This window comes from Phragmites australis, chromosome 8, assembly GCF_958298935.1.
Source record: "Phragmites australis chromosome 8, lpPhrAust1.1, whole genome shotgun sequence".
NCBI lineage: Eukaryota > Viridiplantae > Streptophyta > Magnoliopsida > Poales > Poaceae > Phragmites > Phragmites australis.
Genome location: NC_084928.1, coordinates 636,309 through 655,848, shown reverse-complemented (window position 1 = coordinate 655,848; position 19,540 = coordinate 636,309). Strand labels below are relative to the sequence as shown.

The window sequence follows — 19,540 nt, the reverse complement described above, 5'->3', positions numbered from 1 at the left end:
TAACCGTACGCGAAATTAACACATATTAAAATGGTACAAAACTAGCTGACCTAGACAACAGGTGCATCACCGCCTGCACTTTTGGGACAATATTTGTAAGTGTGACCTACTTCATTGCACTGACTGCATCGCTTAATCCTAGGGCCAGCCTCGATTCATCCATATCGTTACGAATCCGCCGAGATTGTCTTCGGCCCGGTGCGTTCTTCATCTTTCCCAAATCAGGCACATATATTCTTGAAGGCCCTGGGTTACTTGTAAATGTGTCAACAATGCCGTAACCATACAACTCCTGGTTCCAGGTGTTCAGTACTTGATCTTTCATGAAATATTGTGACACATATTGCCTTGGAAGCATATGGTGCTCCGCGCACGCAGCTATGACATGTGTACAAGGTTTGTGGAGTAATTGTGGCTTCTGACAACTACATATGCATGTCCCACTCCTTAGCACACACTCTTGAACATGCCGCTCACGTCTACCCCCCCTCCGACCCTTATCCCGACACAGGACACTGAACCTGTGCTCTGCTGTGCCCTCTTGATTTGCGCGATGCATGTGGACCTTCCAATTTGCCTTCTCCATGTACTCACATAGCATCCGGCCATAAAGCATACGATTGTCCTCCATTACAACCTTAGCAGCTGCAAACCGATCAATGAAGTACTTGCAGGTGCCATGCAAAATGCCTTCTACAATTTCAACTAGTGGTAGGGACCTCATTCCTCGCATGACCCAGTTATAAACCTCTGCAAGGTTTGTAGTCATTACTCCATACCTGGCACCACCACTGTAGTACAGCAGAGCCCATTTTTCATTGGGCTCATTGCGTATCCACTATGAAAAGCTCCTAATAGATGAGCCAGATCTCCGTACAATCTGCGGAGTATCGGTTGGGAGCCGACCGAGAGCTATTGGTTCCTCACGGTTAGGTGCGGCCTCCGCAGTTTGTTTAAGAGTCAGTTCATCAAGTCTTGCCCATAATGCATTGAACTTACGTTGTTGATTCTGACTGCACAACTTCTTAAAGAGCTTCATTAACTCTTTGTTTTTAAACTGTCTGTAGAAGTTCGCACCCATATGGCGCATGCACCACCTGCTTTTGAGATCTGGCCACTGTACTGGTACACCCCGTCGCACGCTACCGTGTTGCATATCCAGCAAAGCCTGCAACAATCCTGCATGTCTATCATGAATGAGACACACAGCTGGTCGGTCAAGAACAATTGCATGCTTCACCCGCTCTAGGAACCAATACCAGCTGTCCCCATTCTCACTCTCCACGAACGCAAACCCTAGTGGCAGCACTTGGTTGTTACCGTCGACCCCTATTGCAGACAATATCTGCCCTTTGTACTTCCCAGTTATGAATGTTCCATCTAGGCATATGATGGGTCGGCAATATCTAAATGCTTTGATAGTTGCACCGAATGCAAAGAAAGCACGCTGCAACACTCTTTTTCTGTTGTACTCCACATCAGTAGAGGGGTAATGCTTGATATCATAGTAGCTGCCTGGATTTCTTGCACAAATTGTGGCTAATTGACGAGGTAGATTGTGATACGAATCTTCATATGTACCGAACCTAATCTCAATAGCCTTTTGTTTCGCCCTCCATGCCTTCACATAATTTATTGTGTACTGGAACCTTTGCTCAATAGCACGGATTATTGATCGTGGCTCATACCTTAGGTTGTCCACAATCTCTCCGTACATAACATTTGCAATGAAAGCAGAAGACAGGTTCCGATGGGCGAACTCTATTTCCTCAATATGACAATTATGTTCCTTAACTATTGAGCATTGCCAGTAGTCTGCCCATTTCCCTCTAAATGCGTGCACCCGCCAAGGGCACTCAGGAACCAAGCACTTCACATCGTACTCTCTTTTACTTGATTTAACAACCTTGAATTGCCTACGGAGAGACAACGACCAGAATTTCACAGCATCAATAACTGCCTCTTTTGTAGGGTACATAGCACCATGTGACACCTCATTCTCATGGTATGGCCACGGTGTCTGGTCAGCCTCGCTAACCACCAACTTCAAAAATTCTTGATCCCGCCACTCCGCAGGAACTGCAGCATTACCCTCCTCATCAGAAGAATCCCCATCGGCAAGGCCTTCCTCCAATTCTTCATCCTCCAAATCCATATCTTCAATGATGCTAGGGATGTGCTCCCCTTCATCAGCTACACCCATCGGCTCCAGGTCTGGAGCATCACCAACCTCCTCTCTGGACCCTACATTAGCCGCCTCTGACTCATCTTCCACTGCCTCACTTGGTCCTGCTACTGCTTCTTCAGAGTTCACCTCATTTTGATCTTTCAGGTACGCCGCAACTAATAAAACAAGCAGCATGCCACGTTCACAGCATATATCTACATACTGCCTCCAAGTTGATGTGGCTTCGATGGGAACAAGCTCACCAAAGTATCCATGACTAGCACGGCTCAGAACACCTTTCAACTTCAGCTCATATTGCTGCGGATCCAGTTGGAAAAACCGCATGAGCCATTTGCACACCCCCACAATAGTCCTCTCATTAGCCTTACTAAGCCCCTTCATAACATGGCGAAATCCAGAGAGATCTACACCGTTGGGACCGTACATAATTTCACCCTCACCATAATATATCTGAAAAATTAATTTATCTCCCATTCCTGAAAACACCCGCAAACATAACACATGTTAAGACAACAAACTATATTTCTGATTATCGGATAAAATAGTTTTTAAATGCTACCCTAGGTTCGCAAATTATCATCTACTGTTCACTCATACGTCTGTATGTACAAGTAATATACTATAAACTATATACTACAAACAACATACTGAAAATAATATACTACAAATAATATACTACAGGTAACAAATTGAAAATAATGTACTAAAAATAATATTCTATATTCAACTATTATCGTGCAATTTTCTAACTAAATTTTACAATTTTCTAAACCCTAGATCTAACTATCTAAAATCTATGTCATATACTACTACTGCACTAATTAACAACAATAAAAATGATAAAAAGATTGACCTGAAATTTTTTTCCAAATCCGCAGCCCAAATGCAGCAATGCTTCGCCGATCTCTCTTCCTCCCCTCTCCTCTCCTCTCTTCTCCTCTCTCTTCTCAACTTTTCTTTTTTTCCAAATTTTCTGGTTTTTTCTCTAATTTTCGGGGTTTTTATAGACTCAGGGCGCAGGGGGGCCGGCGCGGGGCGGCGGGCGGGAGGAGCTCTTACCGCCCTCTCAGAGGGCGGTAAGGACCTCTACCCGCCCCCTGAGGGGGCGGTAAGCAGGGGGGCCCGGGCGGGAAGGCCTACCGCCCTCTCAGGGGGCGGTTAGCACCCGTACCCGCCCTCTGAGAGGGCTGCAGCCCTCTGACAGGGCGGTGGGCGCCTACTTTTGCAAATCTTTTCGTCGGGAATCTATTTATTTAAATTTAAACTCCAAAAAATATTTAAAAAAAACACGAAGCCGAGAGCGCTCGGCTGACCTGTAGGCCCAGCTCCGGTGAAAGTTTTGGGCTAATACAGCCCATGGGCTTCGTCTTCCTCCGTGCTTCCAGGTCTGCACCCGATGGATCGATCCATCCCTTCTCCCCGACTTCAAATCCTCCCTCTCTAAGCTACATCTGCCGTCACCTTTGCGCCGCTAAGCTACATCAGTGACGGCGGCGGTGGCTTCCGGGCATCGTCACGAGTCGGCGGCGAGGAGCTGAGGAGAGCACCGAAGCGGCGCTGATGAACTGAGACCGAAGCCCCCAGCCCAAGTGAAGTTTTGGCCCGGTTTAATCGATACAGGTGGGCCCAAAAGAAAGCCGGAGTTATAAACAGGCTTGGATTAATTGGAGATATTTTTATTTTTATATTTCGAAAAATAAAAATTACAAAAAAAAATTGAAAAAATTAAAAAATAGGATACTGCAGCCGGTTAGAAGGGCAACATATTTATTTTTTAAAACCTAAACCTATCGCCCATTGAAAGTAACGGGCGACATGTTAAAAAACATATAGTATTCTAATGTTCTCAAAATTCAAATTTGATAGTGTTTTGAATTTGAGAGCAATAGAAAACAATATTTTTTACATTTTTTAACCTATCACCTGTTGAAAAAGTGACAAGTTTATTTTTTTAAAACCTATCGCTAGTTGGATGGGTGACCTTTCATCAGGCAACAATAGCCTATTTTTATTTATTTTTTGTCAAACAAATGCCTATTTTTTATTTTTTAGAACAAGACCACTGAGATATTTGTAGAACAAGATTACTGAGAAATTAAGTGGAAGTTTGTCTTGGTTTGATTATGATAAGTCATTGATAACGTTCGAATTAAGTTGAACTTGTTAGTATGTGTGTTAATGTTTGTTCTTTTTCATGACTAACTCGAGTTGAAAGAATATGGAATTGGCGATTTTCTCTTGAGTCCAGGATTTTTAGTCTCTTCGAATGATTCGGCACTTGAAAATTTGACTGCACTGGATGGTCCGATGTGTAAGGGTAAGGCAACACCGGAGTTTTTTTCATGGACAGGTGTTTTGGTGCCAAATTTGAAAAGAGCGTCGGATCCTCTGGTGTTGAAGGCTTGTGCACATTTGACTATTTTGTTCAGAGAAGTTGCAAAATGGGTCTGGTGTTCCAAGTTATGAACACCGGAGTTTGCATCAAACTAATTCTTGCAAAGAGGGTGAAGAAGTGAGCCGGACAGAGATGAAGGCACCAGATGGTCCGGTGCTTTTGCCTTGTGCACACTGAACTATTCACCGTATAAATTCTTGCAAAGAGGTTGCAAATAAGAGTCTGGTGCATTTGAACTAACTGGATGATCCGGTGATGGATATGAGATCACCAGAGCGTCTCACTAGAGCTTTTCTTGCAGAGAGCAAATTTTATATGCACAAATGAAGTTGAACTCATCGAATGGTCCGGTGTTCAGGAGCAGAACACACTGGAACATCTGGTGTTCACGATTTATGCAGAATGTGCTTTCATTTTAGGATTTTTGTTTTGAGCTAACTTAGAGATGGTTTGGAGTAGGAGAAACATGTTTGCTTGTTTTATGATGTGCAGGTGATGGATGCAACTTGACGGTTAACAGCAGGATGATCAGTACCAAGCGGGTGCTTGGTGCTGGACGATCAAGGAGGCCAGGCAGAGTCAACGGTGATCCTAGCGGTGCACGTGGAGGTCAAGCAAAATATGAGACGAAGGTTGATGACAATGGTGTGTTGACAAAGTTAAGCGAAGGTTATGTCGGTGCAAGTGACAAGGCGGCATGAGAGATCGGGAGTGGGAGAGACTTACCGATGGTCAAGATTGCAAGACGGAGGACACGCGTCAATATTGAAGCGCTTGCTTGAGGTGAAGTAAGTGGCGCCTAGTTACGCTCTGAGAAGCGTGCTAGGGTTTCGCGGTTTGGTCTCAAAACCATGGAAGGATTAGAGGTCCACGTGGCATCATAGCGAGGCATGAGTCAAGGCGAAGCTAAGTCGAAGAAGCCATTGTCGTTCGATGGATGGAGCTGAATCTGGACCAAAATATCCCGGTGGTAGGTAAAAGTGCATTACCGGCTAGGGGTATTTTGGGAACAAGAAAACTTAAAGGTCAAGAAATCTCCCTAGGCCTGTAAATAGAGGGGTAGAGCTATAAGGAGGTGGGAAGCCAGCCATTTGAGAGCCTAGTGATAGATTTTTTATGAGAGAAGGGGATAGACATAGTCTTTGTACTAGGCTAGAGATTATGTGAGAGAAACAACTTTGTTATCTGCCAAAATAGGACTGATCTCTGTGCTTAATGAAGTTTATTTTCTCACTTGATATTGTGTTCATCTACTTCTAGTCTCCTTCTTTTGGTTCCCTTTACTTTGGTGCAAGTTTTTCGATTTTCTTATTGATTTTCGTTTTTACCTTTGAGCTGCGATTTTTCAACCTTGAGAAGTTATTCTTCTTGTTGCTAGAGGTATAAACATTCATATACTCATGTATTTGAGAGGGTCTTGAATCCGCTTGTCTCTAGACTATCAGCTTAGAAAGTTGCTTCTTTCAGTAACTATCTTTTTGTTTGTTCTTCATTCTAGTTTTGAACTATTGTGTATAAGGACACATGAAATGATCTTAAATAGATCCTATGGTTCATATTTTATTTATGGAGTCATATTGTCTTGGAATTTTCTTTCTCGCTTTGTCTCTATAGAGTTTATGCTTCTATTTGTTCGTTTTGAGGAGCGTTGGGTGAACAAGGAGTAGGTCATCTATTTGGCAAGAAATTTATAAGGTATCTATTCACCCTCCCTCTAGTCGTATATCTCGGTCCTATAATTAGTATCAGATCTGGTTTGATCACCTGTTAAATTTAACCAGTACTGTGATCCATATGCGATATGGAGAGAAGTAGGAAAATTCCGTTGTTTGATGGTCAAGACTTTTCGTACTGTAAGGTGTGTATGGAGGCTTATCTTCTAAGCCAAGAAGTGTAATATGGGAAGTAGTTGATTCCAACTACGAGATCCCTGCTGCTCACACGATTCAGGTTCAAATCAAATAGTATGAGGCCAACAATAAGGCCAGGAATATTTTGTTCACAAGCTTGAGTCGGAATGAGTTTGATAGGGTTCAGCACCTCCGTACTGCTTGTGAGATCTTGACTACTCTGAGTGTTTTTCATGAACGCACTAATCAGATCAAAGCCAGACGTCAGAGCAATACAACTAAGAATATCAAATGTTTGTGCAAGAACCTATTGAATCTTTGGATGCTATGTTTGCTCGTTTTGATAGAATTGTGAGCAACCTTAGATCCACTAGTATTTTATCCTACTCTGACCACGAGAGAGCGATCAAGCTTCTCTATGCTCTTGATTGTAGCATATGGAAAGTGAAGATCTCAAGCATTGAAGAGTCACCAAGTTACGACACGTTAACTTGTGATGAATTCTTCAGCAAGTTCAAGTCTACCGAGATAGCCAAAGCGGCTTAGATAGGTCTTGGAAACCCCTTGTCTTAGAACATGGTGTTGGTTTTCGGTCCTAATGGTGGCAATCAGTCTTGAGTTGGTGTTTTTTATGCTAATACTTTATCTGGTGGATATGTTTTATCTTCCTTAATTTCTATCACAGAGGAGCAGGTGAACACGCTTGATGATGATGACCTTGCGTTGATTATGAAAAGTTCACCCGCTTCTACAACAACATAAGAGACCGAAGGAGAGGGGGTCTCACACTTGTTTTGAGTGTGGTGAAACCACTCACTTCAAGGCAAATTACCTCAAGCTCAAGAAAAGGGAGAACAACGACTATGACTACAACAAGCACAAGAGAAAGAACAAGAAGCCCTTCTTCAAGAAGAACTGCGATAAGACAGCAAAGAAGACAGCCAAGACGGCTTCTAGGGCATTCGTTGGGGCTCTCAACAACATTGACACCTCTTCTATCTCGGAGGAGAGCTCGGAGGAGGAGGAGTCGTAAGTGAAGAACAAGAAAAAGTCCAAGGAGTTTACTGGCCTTTGCTTCATAGCGAATGCCAACAACAAAAGCGACCCCGAACTTGATCTCTCTGAAGTATTACCTTCCTATGACCAGCTTTTCATCCAAGTCAATACCTTGAATGATGTTCTCGTTAATCAAGATAGGTTACTTAAGATAGTTGAGCATGAGTTGAAGGAGCTTAGGTCTAAGTATGAGTCTGTTTCTTCTAAGTTTGAGTTATTTATGGCCAAGGTTGAGGATGAGGATTGTGAGAGTTGCTTGGTTGTCATGAGTAAGCTTGCCGAGCTTCAAACGGTGCATGCTCAAGTCGCAGTCGGTTTAAGACTGTCGAGAAGAAGCTCCTTGAGGAGTCTAGACCTACTCTCTTAGGCGCTTGCAAAAATTATCCTTTGCTCTCAAAGGATGCGGATGTGAAAGACAAGTGCATAAAAGAGCTAGAGTCTAGATTGGAGAGTACTAAGAGTTATACGGATGTGCAGCCAAAATGTGACCCTGCATTATCCTTAAGGACAAGCTCACCAGGGTTAGAGGGCAAGTTGAAAAGCTCATGGCTGAGAATAAGTATCTCCTTTCTCTTGTGGAGAAGTGCTCAGAAGGCAAGAGCAAAATGGATTTGATCTTGGCTAAGACCAAGATGTGTACTGATAAGGCTAGATTAGCTTTGGGTTTAGGCTTTGAGAGAGTTGCTTACACCAATTCTGACAAAACTGTTTTTACCTCACCCACTACCCTAGAGTCAGAAAGCCAACATCAATGCCTCACAATCAATGCCGAAAAAGAAAAGGCCTACATCTCTACCTACAAAGAAGAAACATACACCCAAGATAGCTTCACAGCCTAAGATGAGGGCACCTGTGAGAGAGTCTAGAGTGACCGGTAGTCGAGCTCTCGAGAGACTCTATCATTGCGCCTACTATCAGAGGGAGGGTCACTTGGTTGGGTTTTACTTTCGTCGTATGAGAGATGAGAGGTGTGAGTGGGAGTAGAGTACCCGAGACATGTACCACCTCTATGTTGGTGTATATGAGCCATTTTCCCGCTCTCTCCCATGAGAATTAGATGCTCTTCAGTCTATTCTTAGGGGTGTTACCCGGTGTAGGTTTTACCATGACTCATATAGTTTTGGTCTACGTGTAAGAGGCTTTGAGTCCTAGCACTTTGGCAGAACACGTGTTCCCCATCATGGTACTCATCCCCAATGTGTTGGTGTTGAGTTGCATGCACCTATTGTTCCTGCTTTAGGGCGAATGACCCAGTACTAGATTCCTATGAGGTTTTTGACTAACCCCAATAATAGGCCATCCACCTTCTATTCTTCTTGTATGTAGGTGGCAGGTAAGACCTGGAGAACAAGTGGCTCATCGACTCTGGTTGATTGCACCACATGAACAGAGATTCGTCATGGTTCTCTAGCCTCACTCTGACGAAGCATCACGAGTACATCACTTTCAGGGATTATCAGAAAGGTAGAATGAAGGCAAAAGGAACGGTAAAGGTAAATGAGAGTTTCTCTCTCAAAGATGTGGCTTTGGTTGATCATCTGGGATACAATTTGCTTTCTGTATCTTAATTTCTAGATGAGGACTTGGAAGTGCGCTTCAAGCGTGATACTTCTCGAGTTCTTGATTCTTCTGGCAAAGATTTCCTACTTATTCAGATTTATGTGGATGATATCATTTTTTTTTTACTCTTCTCATACACTTGTGGCCAAGTTTACACAAGCTATGAGCAAAGAGTTTGAGATGTCGATGATGAGTAAGCTTAACTTTTCCCTTGGACTTCAAATCAAGCAATGCAAGAAAGTTACATTCGTTCACCAGACGAAGTACACTAAGAAGCTGCTGAAGAAGTTCAACATAAGCGAAGCGAAGCCCTTGGCTACACCAATGGGTACCTCGCCCGTGCTTGATCTGGATGAAGATGGTGAGGCATTGGACCAGCGGGAGTTCAGAGCATGATTGGCTCCCTCCTGTACCTGACGGCGACAAAACCGGACATCCACTTCACCGTCTGCTTGTGCGCTCGCTTCCAAGCTTCACAGCGGATGTCTCACCACCAAGCGGTGAAACACGTTCTGAGGTACCTCAAGCATACTCTCGAATATGGATTTTGGTTTTCTGCTTCCTCTTCGCTTTCTCTCTGAGGTTTTTCTGATGCGAATTTTTCTGGTTGTAGAATTGATAGTAGAGTACCTCTAGTATTTGTCATTTTTTGGTACTTCTCTTTTGTGTTGGTCCTGTCGTAAGTAGTCTAGCATTACGCAATCTACTGTTAAAGCTGAGTATGTAGCTGTCGCTATCTGTTGCTCATAGATTTTGTAGATGGTTGCTACTTAGAGGAACTTACTTTTGTGTGACAACACCAGTGCCATAAGCCTAGCCAATAACCTAGTACAACACTCTAGAACTAAACACATAGATGTGACATTCCACTTTCTGAGAGACCACAATTATACTCTGCAGAGTTTGCACACTTTACACACGAGTCGTGATTCTCGTTTTACTTCACACTTCCAGAGTGTAGAGCCTGGGTCTCACTACAAGGCCTTTACAAAACACCTCCAAATCTATATACACCCACTAAGGTTTCACCGCTAACAGGGATTACATCCACTGCAGAGGCCCCCTCTTGTGCCACTCAACCATCCACTGGCGCGTATAGAATAAGTAGGACATCTAATTAATTGGTCAGGCCGTACCCATATAAGACTCGTGGTTGCGCTGTTATGTCGGGTTACAGGCTTCACAAACCGGTCCTTATGATCTACAGCAAGTACTTGCACATCACCCAATACGCACACAACAGCCATACCAATCAAACCAACCTGCCTAGATCCCTATGATCAAAGTTGCTACAAAAATTATCCAATCCGATTCATGTTGCATAGAATATTATTCAGAATAATATTTAACCCACCCGACCTGACAGCACAACTAAGAATTTCTAACCTTGACACTCAAACTATGACACAGGTGACAAGAACAATAGGGAAAATACTAGTAAACCCTAACCATGAGATTCATATTGACAAGTATGCATCTAGAAAATAAAAAGATACACTTTCCTACAATGGGATTAAAGTGATCAAGGGCACTTGCCTTCAACCGCGGGTTGTTCAAACTCCCCGAACGTCTGGTCCTGCAGGTTCACAAACTGCTCGTCTCCTATTGCAATCGCGCACAACGGAAACAAACAAACACAAATATCGAACAGTACACAAAACAGTAGCAAGGTACTATAAAAAGATTACTAACGAATAGTACTCGTTACTACGATCGCGGGAGCGCAAGAATCGTATAAATTAGAGCTCGTATGAAAAAGTTATAGGGGTTTTAACCTACGGGGGCTTTTCTGAAAAAGTACAAGGGCTAAATTATAAAAAAAGAAAGTTCTAGGGACTTATTTGTAAAAAAATATAGGGGCTTATTTGTAAATAAATAAACTACAAGGGGCTAAAAGTAAAATTGAAAGGCTGAAAAGGGTCTTTTTGTGGAAACAGAAAAGTTTGGAACCTATATGTAAAATTACCTATTTAGAAGAATTAACATATTAATTTTTATTTAGAAAACCTAATTATGACGTCAGTACGCTGACGTGGCTGCTGAATCGGATCGGTTGGCTGACTGGGACTAATGGCATGGTCCACCGGTCCATGGTGGACCGAAGGGGTATGGTTTCTACCCGATCTAATCTGGACCATCTACGCAAGATCGGACGGCTAAGGGTGGTTGGGGGGAAACGGGTGGCCGACGGAAGCCAAAAATGGTAGCGCTGCCGCAGGCATGGCCGGAACTTCACCGGGGACACGCAAACAGGGGCTACAGGCTACCAAATTCGATGATAAATAGCGTAATAGGACAAGATGGTGGCGGAGAGTCTCATCGAGGGCTTCACGGCGGTCGGCGAGGTCTCAGCGGTGGTCGACGGCGAAGGGGAGTGGTGGCGGGGTCAGAACTCGACGTGGACTTGGCTACAGTGGCGAATGCGCAACATTGGGGGTCGGGGAGGCTTCCTCAGGGTCCTGCGATGCTAAAGAGTTGGTCAGACGTTCCTGGGACGCGACAGAGAAGGCGGGCGACAGAGAGGTGCGGCAAGACTCACCGGAGTTCAACGCGATGGACCGTGCGGTGGCGGAACGACGTCGATGAGCGGCGGAAGGGACTCCTCGTGCTCCGGTGAAGCTGAAGGCAGCCTCAGATGCATCGGGGAAAACTCAGTCGCGGCGGATGGCGTTCGGCGAAGCTCGGCGCTGTCAATGGTGGCTTTGTGAGGGTGTGGAGTGGGCGAAATTGCGAGCGAACGGCAGAGCAGCAAGCTGGGCGGCATTTATAGGCGCGCGTGCGGCGGCTGTGGGATTCGCGAATGCGGTTGAGGGCGCTGGCGATCTCGGGCGGCCGTTGCGACGCTACGCCTCACGCGGGAGCGAGCACGGCGCGGATGGAGGGGAAAGATCTGACGAGTGGGACTAAGCTGTCAGAGAGAGAGAGAGAGCAGATGCCAGATGGGCTAGGCTGCACGCTTGGGGAGAAACGGGCTGGGCCGGGGAAACGGGCGTCACACCGGAGATGACGCTCGCCGAGATGCAGCTCCTGCTCGCAAAGAGGAGGAGCGAAGGATCACAAAGACTCCCAAGAGCTCATCCACAGGCGTGCTGGAGGAAAAATATGTCGAGGAGGTTGCGGAGAACAACCATTCTGAGCTGATGGCCGTTGAGGACTCTGACTTCTACAATTTCGACGCCGACTGCGGCGAGAGGTGCGTCAAGAAAGGTCAGGTGTGGGCATTGTACGGTGACGACGACGGCATGCCTCGGCACTATGCGTTGGTCGATGCAGTGTTGCAAGGCAGCCAATTCTGCGCGCAGATACGATGGCTGGATGGGGAGGAAGGGGAAGCCATGTGGGCAGTTCCAAGTTGGGAGATTGGAGACTTGCATTCGGTGAACGTCTTCTCCCACCTTGTCGCCTGCGAGAGAGTGGCGAGGGAAGTGTACCGGGTTTACCCCAGGAAGGTCTTGGTCTGGGCGTTCCATGGCGCAGAGGAGGGCAATGCAGGGAGGATAAAGCATGAAATTGTGGTGTTCCTCAGTGGTTACAGTGAGCTTCGGCTACCTGGAGAAGGTGGAAGGTTTCAGGAGCATCTTCACACGCCAGGATGGTCGGTAGCCATGCTGTGCACTGCCTTCAGAAGGGCGATCTCGGGGCGCTTTCACACCAGATACCGGCGAGGAAGGTGTCCAAGGGTGAAGGATCGACGCTGCCTCCCGGGGATTGCTGGGAGCTTGACCCTGCATCCTTGCCTCCCGAGCTGCTGCGTGTGGAACTGCGGTAATGATCTGAATGACAAAGGTTGGGAGTGTTTTAGGTGATAGGACTGTGCATAGCATACAAATCGGAAGAAGGCCGTAGGTTTGGTCTGCCCTGTCAAATGTTGTGAAGATGCATCAGCTTCGCCAACTTAGTTGGGCATTGCTCCATGCTTATGATTCTTCTTCAGCTAGTGGTTTAGACTTTAGAGAGCATGATACTTGTAGGTGTTTCAGTGTTCGGTTCTGCTGTTCACAGCTTCCACTGTATGAAATGAACGATCTTTGTATTATTGACTTATGGACTGGACACTGCTCTAGTAGAAATGAATGGTTTTTAGGAACTGATTTTGAAGTATTGCATCGTTGCATCTCTTCCGTCATCATTAGTTATAGTCAGATTTCTTCAAATGTCGAAGAAGGTAGCAGGGGCTAATTTTCTTGTCAAGCAAATGGTGGTCACGAGCAATGAAAATTTTATCTAGTTCCAGTTTTGATGGTCATCAAAAACGATGGATGAAATGCTGTGCCAAGTGGCTATTAGAATGCAGGTCTACTGCCAGGTTTCCTTCTTGTTTTTTTTTTGGGGGGGGGGGGGGGTGTCATTGATCGCTGAGTGGTGATCTCAAGCTTTCTCAAGAGGACAGGCTCTGCATTGCGCAACACCCAGAAGGGCAATCCACACTCGTAATGTATTCAGCTTGGATCAGCATCATATGCCTATTGCTCAAATAACTACAAGAGATGCATTGCGTGTTGCAAGTAGGGAAATAAAAAAAAAAAATCAATAGCAGCATTGCATGAGGGCAAACGACAGTTAATCATCAATGAAGAACTTCAACGGTATTGATGTAATCTAGCATTTCCTTCACTTCCTCGAATTAAGCAAGTGCTCATAGTGTAACATTGTCAACACTAGTTCCAACATTGGACCAATAGTTCCTTGAAAAATTCTTGGCTTACATAGGTAATTTGTGAGAGACCATATGAATATCTGACATTATGACAGTTCCAAACATTAAGACAAGCTCACCAGCGACCGGAATCTGGGGCTACAAAATCTTAACCACTTGTAGGGCAATTGCTTATCTAAGGAAGTTCATGATCACCAGGTAGAGCACCAGATTGCACAGAACAAAATCAGCAAAAAGCCCTTTCTGGGGGAAGGTCCTGCAAAAAAAATGTTAGGCCCTAAACCCCAAAAGCCATTTCTGATAGTTCGGTATAGATGAGCTCAGGGGAACGTAAAGGATCCGCCGATCTGCGAGTTCTGTGAAGGCGGGTTGATGGCGACCCACAGCAGCGAGATGGTGATGGCGAGGAGGCCGGACCAGACGAAGACGATGGTCGGCGTCCGCCCTCTCCTGCCCATCAGACCCTTGGCGAACGGGTACAGGTGAGCCAGCACCCAGAAGCTGAAGAACACACCGCCAAGGAGCTTGCTCCACTGGGGGATCTCACTGTATATCGTCCTGCTGAAGCCGACGGCGATGGCGATCAGGTTCACCATCATGATGACGATCGGCGGGATCATGAGCGACGTCCACTTGACGATGTAGAGGTCGGCGAACTCGTCGTCCACGTCATCTCCACCAGACTTGGATGTCAGTGTGAAGGAGATCTCAATGCCAGCAATCACCTTGAGAAGCCCCTGGAGCACAGCAGCAAGGTGGGCGCTCGTTCCTCCGATAAGCCAGAACTGCTCATTCCGCCACCAGTCCTCCAAGCTGATCCCTGACCACTTGATCTCGAGCACCGCCAGCAAGCACAGCGTTAAAGTGATGACCAGCAGATAGGTCAGGAAGGTCACGTTGAGTTGCCGCACAATGAACTGTCCAGAGAAGAGGGAGAGCGCCGGCAGGAAGCAGTAGGCAATAAGGAAGATAGATGTGAATGGATAGATGCCGACGTTCAGGTACGCGATCCGCTGAAGAAACTTCATCCTTCGGCTTGCAAGCAGAGCATTGTTGCGGGAGAAGAAGATTTCCACTGAACCAGTAGCCCACCGCAGCACCTGGTGGAGACGGTCAGTAAGATTGATCGGTGCAGTGCCACGGAAAGCATCGCGCTTGGTCACACAGTACACCGACTTCCACCCACGGTTGTGCATCCGGTACCCAGTGACCACATCCTCTGTTACTGAACCATAGATCCAACCAACACGCTGGCCCCACTCAGTCTTGTCTTCGTACCAGCATGAGATGACACTGATAGCCTCGGCAACTGTGGAGGCATCAAGAAGGTCGCGAGGGACAGTAAGAGCACCCGGCGGGCGGCCATTCTTGACACCAGGGTGATCAGCTAGTGGGCGCCCTTGGAATTCAGCAATTGGAATAGAGTTGATAAGGAAGTTAGAGTTACCAAACTTCTTGGGGAATGATGACATGTTCATTTCATCCTCGTCAAAGTCTGCCATTCGCAGAGCCCGGGTCTCTTCCGGCGCGGCAGCTGAAGTTTTGATCTTGCGTCTCTGGGGGAAGCAACAGCTGCAGCAGCCACCATGTTCCTTGGAGCGAGGAGGGTCAAATCCATATAGAGCAATGCGACGGAAAAGACAGCCAGTGCCGACATAGACTGGTCCCATGATACCATCCAGTGCGCGCATGTTGACATCAAAGAAGACAGTGTTGTGGTTAGCATATCGATCTGATGGATCAATGCCCTCAAACCGCTGCGGGAACTGGACATAGCCAATACGGTCACCACCACGGTCCATCATGAAGCACATGCCTTCACGGAAAGCTTGGGAGTTGTAAACGTAGTGGTCGCAGTCAAGGTTGAGGATGAAGGGGCCATTCGACATGACAGCAGATGAACGGACCAGGGCATTCATCGCACCAGCCTTCTTGTTGTGGTCATAACCAGGGCGCTTCTCTCGAGATACGTAGACCAACATTGGCAAACGGATGTCGACCTCAGTGAAGTCAAGAGGTCTGTCTTCTTCACCAGTGCTGCCATACAAGGGATCATCACTGGGAGGCTTCAGCATCACCTGAAGAACAGAACAAATGAAAAATGATCAATTGGGTGCCTCTTTTCTTGTCAATTACAAGAATAGCAGATTCAAGTATATTTCCTACTGCTTATATGCATCTACCTAATTTGTTTATTTACCAATACCCAGGTATCGTGTCTGTATCAGATAAGATTAAAGTATCTTAAGTTGTAATACACTCTATTTAGATATAGAAGCGACAGAAAGAATCGAAATAGGAAAGGTAACGTGAAGATGCATACTTGAATTATTCCAGCATGGTCACCACGGGTATGCTCAGCGGAAGGTTGAATCCAGGTACCAGGCCAATGTGTGCCATCAGCCATCCAGGTAGCTTTAGCAATCTTAACAGGCTCCACTGCTTCATCAAGAGCAACCTCTCGCTGCCTCTTCATGGCCTTGATTTCCTCCCTGGCATGGTACGCATCAGAGCGGCGGCGTATCGAGTCAGGAAGCCCATTGATCCTGACCTTGAACTCGTCATACTCCCTCTTCACCCTCCTTCTGTCCTTGACAAAATCCTGACGGACCTTGTTCTTGTATGGATCCTTCTTCAGGTTGAAGTAGCTCTCAGGATTGCGAGGCTCAATGTTGTGCTTGCGACAGAAAGGAACCCACATGTTAGCGAAGCTAGCAGCTTCAGCCATTGCTTCAAATGTCAGGAGAGCACCTCCATCATCAGAGACATAACAAGAAAGCTTCTCAACAGGGTAGTCAGCAGCAAGGATGGACAGAATAGTGTTTGCTGTGACCAATGGAGGTTCTTTCTCTGGATCAGCAGTGGACACAAAGATATCAAGCCCTGGTAAATCAGATCTTCCAGTAGGGTTTGACGGCGTTGGTGTTTCAAACTTGTCTTTGAGGACAGCAAGGTCAGTTGCTCGGTTCACAGGACACAGCTTTGGCAGCTGATCAAGTAGCCATGAAAAACCAAACCAGAGTTCACAAACAACAGACATGCCCCACAGCCACATTGCATCCTCATTCTTGTGCTTAATTCTCCATGCAAGGAACAGACCAAGGACCGCCATACGGATAAGAATGAGAAGCCTGCAGGAAGCACCAAAACCAAGATTAATGTACAGGACATCGATATAAAAATAATTGCACGAAAGTCAGATTTTCTATCACCAAAACTCAAAGAGAAAAATATGTGCCGATGCAAGTAGGTATTGTGCTAAAACCAAAGGATGTCTGGACTATCTGATGAAGGCCTGGGATGTTAAATGCATAAGTAGGGGAGCATTCTGCAATTTCAACAGATATATAAAGAAATCAAACACATTACTAACCATTAGATGCATATGTTTGGAAGTTAGGAAGAGATCAGACGAAGTAGCACAGATCTAAGTATATAAAAACTCACCAAACCAACTAGTTTATTCAACAGAGGCTAAAACACAACAACTGGGACTTATCCAGACATCCAGGTTGAACCAAAGTTTGACTCGGAATAGCATACATTTGTACATTAATCAAATCAAATGCATCATAGAACAATACATTTCCGATGTGATGATCAATGGATCAAACCAGTCTAGTATGCGCACATGAATGATAAATCCAATCAAGATTCAAGAACAAATGTTCAAGTCATTTACCTGTATGGGCTAAGGATGCCAGCAGGGATCGGGAGCTTCCGAGTGAGCGGCCTCCATGGCTTGCTGGTGAACTCTGCCGGCTGCCCGTCGGCTCCACCCAGCCCCCCGCCGCCGCCGCTCTCCACCTCATTCTCCTTGGGCCAGATGGCATTGCCATACCCATACGTCCCCTTCGTCTCAAACAGCCACCGGTTGTGATCCCAGTCTCCGGTCTGGCTCCTTGTCATGGCCTTCTGCGACCGCATTATCGACAGCCGCCTCTCCATCCTCGATGCGGCGGCGCCACCGCTCCCTGGAGGGGGAGGCAGCGACAGCGTCGGCCTCGCGCCGGCCGCGGCGCCGACCACCTCCTCCAGTTCGGTGTTCTTGTACGGCTCCTTGCATCCGGGGCAGACGCCGCCGCCGTTCTTGACGGCGTCGCCGAAGCACTCGGCGCAGATCTTGAAGTCGCACTCGCAGGGCAGGATGTCCTCGCCGCGCTCGTCGCTCATGACCTTGCTGTCGCATCCGTTGATGGCGCAGGAGGAGCCCTTGGCGCCGGCCATCTGCGGGTGGCTGGCCTCGGACTCGATGACCTTGTCCATGAGGTGGGCGCGCGTGACGCTGTTGAAGCCGCCGGTGAAGAGCGAGTTGGAGACGTACTGCTCCTCGACGCGCGCGGAGATGGCAGGGTCCATGGGCTGGTTGTCGGGGGTCGCCGGGATGTGCACGTGGTAGCTGAGGAACTCCTGGTGGTCCGGCGAGAAGTCGCCGCTGTTGCCGACCTCGCTGTCGAGGTCGTCGCGGGAGTAGCTGACGTAGCGGCCGGAGCGGGTGCGGCGGGCGAAGGTGACCATCGGGCGGTCGCCGCCGGCGCCAGGGGCCTGGGCGCGGCCGTCCTCGCCGGAGTAGGACATGCGAGAGAGGCGGCTGCTGTTGCTGTGGCGGAGGCCGCCGCCGCCGCCGCCGTTGGAGGCCATGGCGTCCGACTCAGGCAGTAGAGCTATGGATCGATCACTGGCTGATCTGCGCATATGAACAAATCGGAATCGTTGAGAAAGAGCAATCCTTTACACACACGGGGCGAAGGAGAAATGGCAGATTTTGCTTAAAGACCACAACTTTCGCGAACGGAGAACAATTTACTCGAGCAAATCAGACAGCGGCCGAGAAATCAGGCCGGAATCCCGGGTCCAAGATTCAAACTTCGCCAGCGAAACGGCACACAGGAACTACCTACCACCCACGGAAAAGCGCAAATTGGACGACAAAAGGCATCGCCTTTGCGATCAATCGGAAGCGAGAAAGACCACCAACACAAACTACATCCAAGACAAGAAGAAAAAAACTCACCTTTAACCGAGAACTCCCACACTAGCGATTACCCCAACCCAACACTCCCTGATCACCAAATCAACCCACAGTGCGACACCAAACGCCCACAGATTCAGAAGCCAGAACAGATTAGCTAGTACCAGTGGGTTCTTACCATTCCACTACGAATCCAAGAGAGTAATGGCCGCGAGTGAACTCTCGTATTAATGGAGATGAAGGCGAGGGGACAGCCGAGAGATGGTAATGACGAATCTCGGGGAGGGGGAGGGGAGGGGAGGGGACTAGTAGTAGTAGGGGGGGCAGGAAGGGGACGGTGGGTTTGGTGAGCTCCGAGTGGGCAAGGAAGAGGAGACGAAGTCCACAGGAGGCGCAGCAGCAGCAGCAAGCAAGGAAGATAGAACGAGTAGTAGACAACAAGGGCAAGAGACGCGCAGGAAAGGGTTGGGGATTGGAGGGGGAGACGAGGAGGAGAGGAGGTGCCAGAAAATTTCAAACAAAAACGGGACGGACGGATCGATTTTTCTTTGCTTGTTTATTTAGTAGAAGTTTATTTGTTTCTTTGTTTATTTGAGGCTTTTTCTTGAAGCTTCTTTTGGATGCATGGAAAATGGAAAAGGTGTACAAGGAAGGAAGGTAGGTGAGGCCACGGTCCGTGCTTTCTCTGTTTAGGATTTTTCTTTCCTTTATTTATGTTTTGGGTTCGGAACAAAAAGGAGGCGAATTTTATGTGCAAATGACCAGATCGGCGCAAGCGTATAAATGCCTTGGAAGCTGTCCCATCTGCATCCAACGGTAGCCTGTGGTCTCACTATCCCACCCTGTTGGATTCTCAGAAAAC

General features: G+C 47.0%; 1 protein-coding gene and 1 pseudogene across 2 annotated transcripts; one reads left to right on the top strand and one right to left on the bottom strand.

Annotated features, from left to right (window-relative positions):
* Positions 1 to 12,052: 12,052 nt before the first annotated feature.
* Positions 12,053 to 12,818, top strand: LOC133927492 (uncharacterized; annotated as a pseudogene).
* An 802-nt stretch (positions 12,819 to 13,620) lies between these two features.
* Positions 13,621 to 19,222, bottom strand: LOC133926110 (cellulose synthase-like protein D2). Of its 2 annotated transcripts, none has more exons than XM_062371877.1 (4): positions 18,857 to 19,222; positions 17,389 to 18,393; positions 16,030 to 16,837; positions 13,621 to 15,784 (listed from the first exon to the last, which is right to left on the bottom strand). In XM_062371877.1, exons 2-4 carry the CDS (start codon positions 18,345 to 18,347, stop codon positions 14,027 to 14,029), a joined length of 3,525 nt encoding a protein of 1,174 aa, XP_062227861.1. In that variant the 5' UTR covers positions 18,348 to 18,393; positions 18,857 to 19,222; the 3' UTR covers positions 13,621 to 14,026. The 2 variants fall into 2 exon arrangements, with proteins under 2 accessions (XP_062227861.1, XP_062227862.1); XM_062371878.1 differs by having other exon boundaries at positions 18,721 to 18,857.
* Positions 19,223 to 19,540: the final 318 nt, after the last annotated feature.